Source organism: Pomacea canaliculata, linkage group LG2 (assembly GCF_003073045.1).
Source record: "Pomacea canaliculata isolate SZHN2017 linkage group LG2, ASM307304v1, whole genome shotgun sequence".
NCBI classification, from domain to species: Eukaryota; Metazoa; Mollusca; class Gastropoda; order Architaenioglossa; family Ampullariidae; genus Pomacea; species Pomacea canaliculata.
Genome location: NC_037591.1, coordinates 19,428,952 through 19,442,474, shown reverse-complemented (window position 1 = coordinate 19,442,474; position 13,523 = coordinate 19,428,952). Strand labels below are relative to the sequence as shown.

General features: G+C 42.2%; 1 protein-coding gene across 1 annotated transcript; it reads right to left on the bottom strand.

The window, feature by feature from the left end:
- Positions 1 to 523: 523 nt before the first annotated feature.
- LOC112558218 lies at positions 524 to 12,565 on the bottom strand. Its single transcript, XM_025228547.1, has 11 exons — positions 11,838 to 12,565; positions 9,087 to 9,310; positions 8,695 to 8,778; positions 8,322 to 8,479; positions 7,890 to 7,938; positions 7,342 to 7,444; positions 6,544 to 6,658; positions 4,728 to 4,788; positions 3,791 to 3,960; positions 2,043 to 2,194; positions 524 to 1,482 (listed from the first exon to the last, which is right to left on the bottom strand). Coding segments are annotated over exons 1-11 (1,269 nt in total). The 5' UTR covers positions 11,840 to 12,565; the 3' UTR covers positions 524 to 1,331.
- Positions 12,566 to 13,523: the final 958 nt, after the last annotated feature.

Genomic DNA, 13,523 nt, shown 5'->3' with positions numbered 1-13,523 from the left:
ATTCTTTCAACTACTGATCACCGAGCTGTCTCCACCACCTCACCCACTTTCCAGCATCCAAAACTGTTACCACCTCCCTTACCCCCAGGTGTTGCTAGTGTTGGTGTGCAACTGTTTTCAATATAACTTCCAGTGGCGGCAGTGCTTGGGCCAACAGATGCCAGTTCAGACCGCGTGAAATTGGACTTCAAGTAAGGCTGTGAGTAAAAGAGAAGCTTGTCACGCCCGGCTGCCAAGTCTCTGGCTAGATGGCAAGATGGCAAGATGACAGGATGACAGGAGATACCCTGACAACCAAACCAGACATTGACTACGAGTGGCTGTGGTTGTACTAGCAGTCGTGATACAATGGTGCTAATGAGGAATTCTGCCCCTTAACGGAAAGATGCACAAAAGAAAATGTTTGTGTTTCATTGTACCATCCTCTGTCCGGGGAAGAATTCTCAGTTTTACACAGATGTACATGCCCTAGTTCCCATGATTACCTTCATGTCACAAATTATTCAACACTGAAGTACATAAAGACGTCCGCCATATTTTGTATTTCTCCACAAGCAAGACCTCCACCCATCTTTCTTGATTTCTCCAGACGCATTCAAAGACATTCTCTTTCTTGCTTAGTCTATAAAGGTCAGAAGTCAGCTCGGTACGAGACTGTCCTCCACTTCTGCCCAGTCAAATCTTCTCACGTGATGTGTCCTTAGTTTGAACTGTAAGCGTCTTCAACAAACTTGGCTACAGCACAGTTGGATAGCATGAAACAAATGAACTTATATATATATAAATAACAAGTTATGTAATAAAACAGAGTGTTAGTAAACAATAAGGTATACCATGGTACAATTTCAAAGTCAAAATCGCAATCCAAATGAAATACGAACGTAAAAGAAAACTGTCAACACAAATGCAATACAAACAGGTGAAAGGGAAGTATAAATATAATTGAGTTCTGTCCCTTCTAAAGGTAGGTTCATTACAATAAGAATCACCATGCTCCTTCTGTAAATGTCATCTGTACAATAAACTTTGTAGCAGCTAGCTATGGTGGTTCCAGCACATTGGTGTCCTGGTCTGATTTCTGTTCACTTAGCAACACTGTTGATGGGTGCAATCGTTTTAAGAGCACCGCTCTACTATCATTATTAATCAGCTCAAATTTTCTCTTTTCCTATATGGAAGTACATAAAATTGAAATACAACACTCTTTCTTGTCAACTTGGTCGTGGCTATACATAGCTGTGCTCAAGTGTTATATCCTAAAGCAACAAGATGTATCAACTGGTCAACGTCAGGAATAATGTGTCATCTTCGTGGTCGTCGTCATTCACATCTTAAATGACCAGAGTTTCGTTGACGAATCTGTCCAGTGAACCATTAGATGCACGCATGATGAATGCGGTGACGATGGCGCCGCCAAACATGCAGGGAACAGCCAGCAGGCTGAGCCACATCAGCAGCCCCACCCCCGAGATGCCGTGTCCACTGCGGAAATAAAGACAGTCACAGGTCACGCACAGTTCAAACGCTGATTTCTTTGCTTTTCTTCCTCCGAAAAATATTTACCCCTTGCTAATGAGAAGAGGAATTTTTTAGGCACCAGATACATGTATTTCTTTCTTTGTTCAGGCTGTCTATTCCCACTGTATAAGTAACCTAAATGCGTCTCCACTCTAACCCAGTGTTTCATTATTGTTTGATTGTTTTATTTTTTCATAGGTCAGGACCATGTTGACAATTTTGTACACTTCTTGCTATTTTCTGACCAGTTGAATATGAATATTTTGTTATTGAGTAATCTCTTTTCCTCCTCGCCCCTCCCCCCCCCCCACCGTATTGAGTAAGCACCCTCCTCCCCGTATTCAGTTTTTGTGTTTAATAGTAATTCAGCATCCACTCTTAAAAAAATAAGTTCTTATGTGCCCCAATTTACGCTCATAGTAATAAATAGATTATGTGTGAAGAAAAATATGAGAACTGGTCAAAAATGGGAAGAAACCCGATGAAATGATGTAGATAAAACATGAAAGTCCATTCTCATTTACCTCGTGCATCCTGCGGCCAGCCGCGCCCCTAACAACATGACGACCCCTCCACACAGCGCCTCAAACACGCCCACACCTTGTGATGAGGCCAGAGAGTGCGAGGCGAGTGAAGACGACAAGCCGCCCACAATGCCCCCCGACACATAAAATACCTGCAAGAATATTACAGCAAGCTCAGTCCATGAAATACCTGCACGGCACGGCGTGTATCGCCATGTTGTATAAAGTCAACATACATACATTCCACTGGGCGGGAGTCGCCTGATAGGGGAGGTAAGCGCTCCAGAAACAGAAGATGCTGATAGGGGAGGTAAGCGCTCCAGATACAGAAGATGCTAGAGTTTGTTTTTCCAGCTGAGTGTTGGAACACAGGGTTAACCCGGGTCACCGACAACAAATTGCCGGGCCGCTTAACGCCAGTAGGCCGAAGGTCCCAGGGGCCAGTTACATATTTCTAATTTTAAACACTTTTAGGCCTTAAATCCATTTAGATAAATCAGTTTTGTAGCAGCAGCGCACAACACAATTTTAGAACTTTTTAAAACTTAAATTGTTTTTAAACTGTTAAAGCCAGACTCGTTCCCGTCAGCACACTTGTCGTGAGCAGTGTGTGCTGAAACGCTCGTGCAACGCGTTGGAGCGATTTGAACAAATTATAAATTTGCTTCTTAGAACGGTTTTAAGTTTATAAACAAGCTGTTCAACTAGCCCCAGGACTCTAGCTTGGAGAGTAAGAAGAGTAAATGCGATCCCAAGTGTAATCCTTGTCTCGGCAAGGACTGGCTTTCAATGAGTGGGGTAAGCACTGTCAACAGCATAGCAAAGAGAACGACAGTTACTACACTAGTCTAGGCTATCCTACAGTCGGTAGAGGGCTGCTATGTCCAGCAATCACTTACTACACTAGTCTAGGCTATCACACAGTCTGTAGAGGGCTGCTATGTCCAGCAATCACTTACTAATAAAGTGTCTGTGCACCTAGTGTAGCATACATCAACTACTTCTCTTCCTGGTGTCCTGCTGAAAACGGTTCCTTAGGGACTGGTGAAGAACTAATAGTTTATCAAATATCTGTTATGAGTCACCCTGGGTCACAGTTTCCGCCCCCAACCCTTTCCGTTTCTACCCCCGGTGTTAGACTGCTTTTTATTCTCAAATTATACAGTTATATGCACCTTCTCCTTACATTTACAACATTCCTCCCACCTGATTCGTATTTGTCTGGCTCGCTTTACGCAGACACAAACTTCTGACTGAAAATATCCCAGAATTAGCCTGAGCTTGAGCAACCCTGGTGGTAAGCCGGAGACATTCAATATTGCATTCCCCTCCGGCGATGATCTAGAATTACCCTCGAGGGTGGATCATCATACTGTTATATTTTCGAATCCTCCCTGTGGTTAAATCTCGACTAGCATGGGGTATTCTGGTACATCTCGACGTTCATACTCTATGGTAGAAGATTCTAAACACACCATACTCTATGGCAGAAGTGTCTACTCAGTCCTATGCCATACTTTAGTCTTTTAAAACTGGATACTACTCTTTACTAAACATGAAAGAAGATTGTGCGCCATTCAATAGCTGCAACTCATACTGAATCTTGACTAATGAAGGTAACATACAGAGTATATCTAGTTCATGCTCACAGAATTATAATTATTTATTTCCACACTTTGTGTTTTGAACGAGGGCAGTGCAGTCTACTTAACGAGTCTTAAACATCTTCAGACTAACAGTTTACTCACTTGCCACCAGTTTCCCACACCAGTTCGTCGCACTGCCAAGTACTGGAACTTTCTTTGCAGGTTAGAGGTCACCACCCACTGTGACATTACAGTCACGTAGCTGGAACTGCTTCCTAGGGTGTCTTTTAGCACCAGCACCATTGGCAGTTGAAGGGCGCCAACTATCATTCCTGAACAACAAAGTTAATACTGAAGACATACACCGTTACAACTGCACGTGTGGCTGACTGACTGTTTGTTGCAGAGACCACAAGACATACAGTGAAGACTGTATGCGATGTGGACAATTAATTAGAGTGAGAGATACCAGCCTCCGATACTGAGTTAAGAAAAAAGTCAAGTTAAAACACCATGTTGAGTATATTTAGTCTGGGATTATAACTTTGAAAGTTAATATCTGTTTATATGTTTGCATTGTTTTTATGGGTGCATACATTCATATCACTCCTTTATATATATAAAACACTTAAGTTCTTGTCACACATTGGAATATTCATCCAAACAACTTCTTCCATCAGCTGCTTAATTATCCACAAGTTTTCGTTTTCGTTTTCTTTTTCTTTTTTTTTTTTTTAATGTTTTTTGTTTTGTTTTGTTTTTTTGTGTTTTTTTTTGGTCTCAATATGTCGGAATATCTTTCCTTTAAGAAAATACTTGCCTAATTATTTCCACTATAGGTAAAACAGATATTTATAAACGCATTATGATATGAAAATTGCTGCTTTTACGTGAAAGACTAAAGTTTGAAGATGTTTTTATAGAGAAAGATCTCAGCTTCATTTTTTTAAAGTGTAATCATGCTTTATTGGTACTGGAAATGAGAAGGGAAAGTCTGGAAAGCTGCGTTATTGCTTCTTATGGATTCCTATTGGCTGTTTTATGAATAATCAGTACCAAAGTACTTGACATCGATGTCGTCTCAAGATATGTGTGTTACCTCCAACAGATGGTGGCCAGGCAATCGTCTCCGCTATGTTGTAACTGAGCTTTTCAGGGTGCTGTAAAATGACAAGTCATCAATAGTTGTTTTTAGTTTTTTATGATTTTTATAACATTCATAATAAATATGCTTCAGGTACACAAAACAATTATTTATTTAAATATGTTTGCAGAAAACTAGATATCTATGACCACGAACTTGTATTACTGGACTGCTGGCAGACGATTTTTTCCAGTTAACTACTAAAACGAGGCATTAGGCTACAAAGCTTCCGGCTAGTCATACTGTTTAGGCTCGCCGAGACTAACAGCGGATCACTTCGAAAGAGGCTAAACGTTGGTCTTGGCAGACAGACAGAGGTACACCTTTACACGTCCATGCTATGACCGACAAAATAGGGGAGAGAACCTTTCTTGCTGGCTGGCTTCTTGCATTCCTTCCCTTTTGCTTGTTATCTAGTCAAAGATCAAACCTCAACGGTTTGCGTTTTGTTTTTGTTTTGTTTTGTTTTGTTTCGTTTTTTTTTTGTTTTTTTGTTTTGTTTTTTTTTTGTTTTTTTTTTGTTTTCCTCAGATATTAGTAGATATAGTCGATATAAAAACTAACCCCTACATTTCAGCCTCTAAAGCTGATGGGAAGATAAGTTTAGTCTTTATGTTGTCTCCTTGCTATGCAATGCTGTTGTTTTCTGAACCACTCACGCGTGCTGCCGTCAACTACGGTTTTATAATACACGTGTCCTATCAACTGATCACTTTGGCACTGATGCTGTACATATGTAGTCTCTAGATTCTACAGCTGAATGCCACACAGTAGAGAGTGAGGTGTTACAGACCTCGTTTTTCCCGTGGCCAGCTTTACGTGAGGGCAGTGCCATCTCTTTTCCTTCGCTGCCTTACCCTTCCCAGCTCTGGATTGAGTCAGGTAAGCATTCCAGCCACGTGGGTCGACTGGGGGAAATTAGCTGCGCTGCCCGGGCTTTGAACCAGAGCGAATCTCAGTTCGGATGCCACAGCTCTAGCCACTGGGCTATCTGCTTTTCCGGTGCGATAGTGTTGGCGTAGTTGTAGATTGCCTTTGCAAGGAGGTGAGAGACAGTCCATTCTCCTGTTGTCCATCGTTGCACATCGTTACGGTGATGCTGTTTATCGCCTCCATCAGCCTGCACTGGTTCTCCTGGGATGTTATCGCACGTCACAAGTCGTGCTTTCTTTATCCTTCTCTCCCTTCTCTATCTCTCTTTTGTCGCATCCTTAGTGCATATGAAACAATTAGAAATGACCAGTATCCCATGCACAGTACTCCCCAGACAGTGAAAGCAGCATCGCTCACGTTCAATCCAAATCCAAAATTCTAGAACTGTAAAGGTGATCAGAGCTCGCTGCTCTCCTGGACCAGATCGAAGGGAAGGCACACGCACACGCACACGCACACGCACACGCACACGCACACGCACACGCACACGCACACGCACACGCACTCTCTCACTCACTTTCTCGCGCATCTCCACACTCTGATTGATGTTTATAAGGTCAGTGGATCGCCCACGTCGGTGGACCAGACAGTCCAGATGTAGCCATCTTTAAGGATATTTTTAGTAAGGATAGCTACGGGACATGTTGTACTCGCTCTACCTGCCTAAAGGTGAAATAAGTGTATTAAAGAAAGGCCACATTACCTCATTTTAATCAACTAGTACCTGTCGAATATCTTACATTTTTATTACAGCAGAGCATGTGGCATGAATCATTAAGATGTGTGGGTGTGTAGTTCGATGTGATGCATAGTGAAGTAGGCGCGGATACATGCTTACCTCTAGGTTGTCTTGATACGGCAGGAAGAGTTCCATCAGTAGCACAGTAACAGCCAGCAAGCAGCAGGCAGGCAGAGCCAGCAGGGCGAATGGCTTGTTCAGCTTCTTGTGAACTCTTTCAACACACACACAAATACTGTATGTACTTCTGAACGCACACACATACACACACGTCAACTATTACATGCAAGTGGACTCGTGTATATTCGCATTAGTATGTCTGGCCCACTTTAGCTTCTTGTACAGGTCTGCATATACATCACACATAATAAGTGTCCATACGGAGTTGAGCTGTTCATAAAAGTTGATCACGACATTTATTTATCTTTTCCTTGTCTAAGTTATCGCACCATTTGAACATACTACCACACTGCTAACACTCGTCTAACTATTACTTACTGCAACTTACTGCAAACCTGGCGCAACATACTGTAAACTACTACCTACTGTAAACCTGCTGTGAACTTCTGTAAACTTGCTGTTATCTACCATACACCTGCTGTTATCGACTGTACTGCCTACCGCCCCTCTGTGGAACACACTGCCGGACTGGTAAGGCGTTGCCATATTCTTGCCAGCTAATGTAACACTAATGTAACAGCTAATGTAACACTAATGTACCAGCTAATGTAGCACTAATGTAACACTAATGTACCAGCTAATGTAGCAGCTAATGTAACACTAATGTAGCAGCTAATGTAACACTAATGTGCCAGCTAATGTAACACTAATGTACCAGCTAATGTAACTGCTATAACACATTCTCTCACCAGTACACTGTCCATTCATTGTGCTTACTGGTGATGGATGAAAGGAGTTTTGGGTTGTGTGAGCCGCTCGACAGTAGAAGCCACAAGGCCGTACAGCAAGGCGCCCAGCAGACAACCCAGCAGTGTGAAGACTGCACTTAAAATTCAATCATTATCTTTCAAAGATGAAGAAATTAAAGCCTTAAAAGACAGAGAGAAACTAATGCTATTCAAAGATAAAGAAATCAATCAGCGCCTTTCAAAGATAAATTCATTCTCTTTCAAAAAGAAATTCCATTCACTTAATTCAAAGATAAAGAAAATCCGTTTTGGTGAGAAAGGGCACTAAGAGGAAACCTGTGTATTTTCATGAAATAAATGTCAAGTGAATAACTGATGAGGATGTAGAGTGCTGATGGTATGAAAATATTTTATACTGTTTTTGCAGTATTCAGATTTTGTCCCTTTTGTGTGTTTTATAGCTTCTGTGAACGTCCATAATAAAAAAGATTTAAAAACTAAAATTATTTCTTAGTTTCGTATAAAGTACCTCCAACAGTAAACAGAATGAATGAATAGCTCTGATGTCTCACTCACTGGAATTGGGAACCCAGGCTCCAACCTGCGCTAGGACCATGCCGGGACACTGTGAACAACAGAAACAGGATGATCGTGATTACAGACACAGGTGATGGTGATTACAGACACAGGATGATGGTGATTACAGACACAGGATGATGGTGATTACAGACACAGGATGATGGTGATTACAGACACAGGATGATGGTGATTACAGCTCAGGATGACAGTAAATACAGACACAGGATAATACTGATTACAGACACAGGATGATGGTGATTACAGCACAGAATTATGGTAAATTCAGACACAGGATGATGGTCAGTACAGACACAGGATGATGGTCAGTACAGCACAGGACTGAAGAATAGAGACGAGCTCTGCTCCAGGCGAAGTGAACAGTTACAATCAAGCAAACGCAGGCCAAGGAAGACGAACAATCCAACTCACTGCACCCGCCAGTGTCATTCCAACTCCTAGAAGGAATGGGCCTAGGCAGGAAGTGATTATCCCCTTCTTCTTCAGACAGCACAGGTATTCTTCTTCTGCTAGCTCCAGGCGGCTTTTGCAGATTGGTATTAGAGACATGACACCTAGAACAAGGTGACCTGACATTCACACAAGCACGCACACAAAACACAGGCAGACCCACACAGTGACATACTATTAACTTAGTAAACCTATAGACATTGTATCACATTTGTAAATGATTTACCTAATGTAATCTGTTATATAGAGGTAGAGAGAAAGCATATTTAATGATTGTAGTGATTGAAGACGACTGGCATTGTCAGAACAAAAGAGTGATAGGGATATGGCATACCTGTAGCAACTGCCGTCAGAAACATTTTCAGCATAATCCATCGCTCGAATACCATTTGCAGCCTGATGGATTTCGGCTCAAACACTGAAAAACACCAAACGCTATATCGTATATACATCAATTTACACATGTAAACTTCTTTACATTCTAAAGAATGTCTTCGACATGCCTGAATGGGTTTTACACACGCACGTACCCACCACCACACAACAATACGTGCGATCACCGCAGTCACACACACACACACCTATATTTGAGAGAACGATACACACTACTGTGAACATGTAAGTGAAAGTTGTTTCACAGGCTGCGATTATTTTCCTTTCACCAATGACAAAAATGATAGCAATGACAACGACAACGAGGTCGTTGTCGACGACTATGATGATGACCTCTGCTTTTCTCTAGGGCCACGCCAAATGCCCATCCCAGCACCAATGACACGCCAAGCTGGATGACATCCCTTGCAGACACACAACGAGCCTTGTCGGAGGGTGTCAACTCGGCCCCTTCCTTGTCGTTAAAGTCCGTTTTGTCTACGTCCGTGACATGCTGAACACTTGAAGTGGAGCTGTTTTCAGATAAGGGGGCTACTGTGTTGCTGTGGTTGCTTGTCCTGAAACATGACCAGATGATCGAGGAAGTATGGGCGAGCTCGTGCAATCTAGCATGTACATCGATAACTAACAGCAACAATAGTAATCACAGTCGCTAACAGTGCAAGGTCTTCACACAGTCCATTGACAAAGCTGTCCTCCGCTTTCTGACTTATCTGATGCTTTTATTTTCTGCCTCACACTTTTTCACTAACGAAAAACAGTTCTTGCGAGTGCTTTGTCTTGTTAGTGTCTCCAAGAAGCTCCAACGTACCGCTCGCCCACCTGTCAGGCAAAACTCTCGGGATGGAAACGAGCGGGGGATAGGGAGGGTTAGAAATCTGGGCACTGTGATTAGAGTGATCTACAGGCTAGAAGTCGTGATAGCTAGAGTTCCAGACCAAAGAACAAAACAAGACGAGGAAAATTCTGCACCACTCCATACAGCTTTTTAAGCGAGTGTTTGAAATTCCCCAAATCATGTCTAGGTATAGGTGTGCAAGTATCCGTGTGTGCATGATGCACGCCTGCAATTGACAAACAGATTACTTTCAAAAAGTAATTCTTATTACTAATCAAAGACGGCGAGCAATTCTCGAAAAAGGTTTAATTTTAATGAGCCATTCTTTGATAGTCTGGGTAGTTGAAACTTAAAACCCACAGCCTCACTTTTCTGAGCGGCTGCAGACATTTGCTAGTGACATTAAAGCTTGCTGTTTGATTTTACTTTGTATTTATCTGCTCTGTCGCTCCTACCATTCCTGCAAAGTTGTCTCGTTACAGGTCTTTCAGAAGATTTGTGTACTGAACTGTACTATAAGAATACATCTGTGAACTGGATTTTGCTGTAAAGAATATCGGTGAATTGAACTGAGTTGTTCTTTAAAAATATATTGGTGGACTACATTGAGTGGAATATAATATATTTGTGGATGAGACACGAACTTGTATTACTGAACTACTGGCAGACGATTTTTTCCAGTTAACTAAAAAAACGAGGCAGTTGTGTACAAAGCTTCCAGTTTATTCACACTTCAGATTAACTACTAAAACGAGGCATGTTTGCACCAAGCTTCCGGTTTAGCCCCATTCTTTGTTTATGCTCGCCGAGACTAACAGCGGAGAACTTCGCAAGAGGCTAAGCGTTGGTCTCGACAGACAAGACAGCAGTCCACCTATACACCTCCATGATTAGACTGTGTCCTAATTTTCGGAGAAAAGTGTGAACAAATCAAGATTCAACTCCATGGTCCTACAAGCACGAGAGTTTGTAAAGAAAAGTTTGCATGATCTTTTTACATTGTCATATAGCTGTATAAATATAAATTTTATTAACACGATTTGTCTCTTTACCTTAATTATATTTCCTTGTTTCTTATATCTTGTATAGATGCAAGTGGTTGAGTTAGTGTTAGTGGTCTTGTAAAGCTCAACAAAACATTCCACTGGGCGAGCGGATCCTCTACAATCCTGTCTTTATCACGGTGCGGTCTGCAGGTGGGTGGGAGGGCAACGGAAACACCTGAGTGGATAAGCTTGTCACTAGCTGCTATTGTGTGGAAGGAAGGCATATTACACGTGATGCATCTTCAGCTAGGTTGTATGTGTTCATTTGTCACCAGAAATCGTTCTTTACGGATCTATTGGTATTGTTGTTTGACTTGTCGAATGACTGATAAATGTTTTGGTTGCACATTTGCTCTCGAGTGCAAATGTGATGAGTCCCGAGACAGGCCACGACAATCATTACTGGTAATATGTAAGCCTGGGTTTATTGTTTAAATTTTCAGTTAAGAAAAGCGTTAAGCCTAAATATATAATTTTTGTTGTTGTTGATGATGATGATAAATGATTCGCGTTTTTGAGGAGAGGGGAGTACAGTATTTGTCTTTCGTCTAGCCCAGCCTTGCGCCGACTCTGGATGACCCGCAACTTTATCCAGTCTACTGTTATTACTATTAACCGATGACACTAGTTCGTCTACTGTTATTACTCCTAACCTGACATCTGCGCAGTCTGTTCTTCTAAACAATGTTTTCTTCCCTTTGTTTACTAGAACACTATCCCGATCTTAAAAGTTGACTCTAAACCGCTTCAGAATCTCAAGACACGCACTCGTAGACGGCGTGGTATACAACTAAGCATGTACATAAAAGAAAACGCACACAAATAAATGATACTGAAAATAAAATAATAAACATACCGCTAATCGTAATTGAACAACGCACTCAAACATGGAGAAAAACAAATTTAACACGAGATTTTTTTCCCTCATTACAGAAGATCTTTGTATAGTTTGGGGAAAGAGCAATTATAAAACAAGGTGTTTGGCAGGGAGGTTTTTTTTAAAGAAAGTTTATTTTCGTTTAAAAACAGTTGGGCGAAAAATCCTAACCATGGCTGCACTTTGTAAATGTTTAGAAATATTTATGCATCCGCGCGTTCTTACTATTCATCTGTTCATGTGTTTGTCTATACATATCAACAAATCTGAGCACCATCTTTGGCATGCATGCATACATACAACACACATACGAGCATACATACATATCTGAGAGCGTTGCTTGACAGTGATAATCCGAGGAAGACTCCGTGCATACGTTTTGTTGAAAAGTCGGGTGCGGCGAGAGTGTCGTGACCCTGTCTGTCCTTTTTCCGCGCGAAGGTCAAGAGGCGACGAGACTAACGGACGAGTAAAGAAAACTGTGCATCGGAAGGAGCACGAGCCCTCTTCTCAAAACCACTAAGTGGAAAAGGGACCTTGATACCAATGACGGAGGCCAGTCTCCTCAACGATATCCCCATGCCGACCGCGCGAGACTGGCCACGAGCCGCGTGCCGTGACTGTACGTGGTGTTACGTCATTAGCACGCTTGACTGTGTACACTGGCTTAACCCTCTCTCTCTCTCTCCTCTATCATCAGCAATTTGATAAAAACACGCCTTCCAGTCGTGGAGCAGCCGTCACAGGCACATGCTCTACTATTATATTTTAATCAATTGAAACCAACAATTAGGTGTAATTGTTTTTGTGCGCTCCTCTCCTTTTTTCCATGATATTTATATATTTTAACGTTTTTACATAAATTTCACCTCTTACTGATTTATTTTTATCCTTTGTCCTTAGTTTCTGAGACCGCCTCGCAGTACTGACATTTTTCAAGCATCCTACACTCTTATCAAGTGTGATTTCTGGTCTCTAAACATAAGCAACTGCGGTATTTGCAGTTGGCTGTACTCGTAAGACTCGCAAGCGTCTTGAGGTGAAGCATTGATCATGCAGCCGCTCGCCCCACACTTGAGTCGGCAAACGGTTAAAGAAAGTCGAACTGCGCATGCGCGCCAAGACACATCCCGCACGTTTGCTGGTAACTACAGGGTTACTAATACGGGTAGTAGGGCATGCTCATGGGGTATGGTCTGCGGTAAGTAGGTGGCGACAAGGCCACGCGGACAGGTGCGCCGCTCACCCACCCGGCTGTACCTCTGTATGCGACAGCATCACAACATTACCAGTCACGTGTAGCTCTTAAACGTTTAAACACCTGCTTAACGAAAGACCACAAAAACCAGAAATTGCCTTCAGGTGAGCTTCAAAAGAGTCTGGACTAAACGAAGGAGGAGATGCAGCCTGTATACATAATTACTGGGCTGTCTCTACTGTTGTACACGGATTCAGTGTGTAACCACTGTAACAGTGCTGTAACCACCACAGCTTTAGACGAATACATCACGACGGCTGCACACACGTGTCAAAATGTGCTGTCATCGCTCTTTCTCAACACACTGAACGTCTGAGCCATACTTCAATCATTTACTTGAACTAGCAAACTTTATTGTTAAGGCTCTGATCACTTGAGGGCTGACAGCACATAAGAGTACGAGATACAACATGAAAGGCAGGCAGACTCCTTGGAACATACATTCTAACACAGTGCACACGCACTTACAAACACACACACGTCCGAGCATGCATTGGCAGGAGCACGAGCTCTCTTCTCACAACCAGTAAGTGGATAAGACGACGTTGATTTTAATGACAGAGGACAGTCTCCAGTCGAATGTGATTCCCCAGATACAATCAGAACACGAGTTAACCACAGGAACCCAAGAGACCCCTGTGTGGGTGTGTAGAAAGGGGCCGATTTTTTTTTTTTTTTCTGTCACTTTATCTGGTGTTGACACGCTATCGAAGATTAATCCCTTCATGTAGCAGTCTTCAGTTACAGACGT

Excerpts from the sequence above, each read along its gene's own strand:
- LOC112558218 (XM_025228547.1), bottom strand. Across the intron at positions 6,659-7,341 it reads ACTCCTTTCATCCATCACCA|AGTTCACAAGAAGCTGAACA; the intron begins GTAAGCACAATG and ends GTGTGTTGAAAG. Across the intron at positions 3,961-4,727 it reads CTGGCCACCATCTGTTGGAG|GAATGATAGTTGGCGCCCTT; the intron begins GTAACACACATA and ends TTTGTTGTTCAG.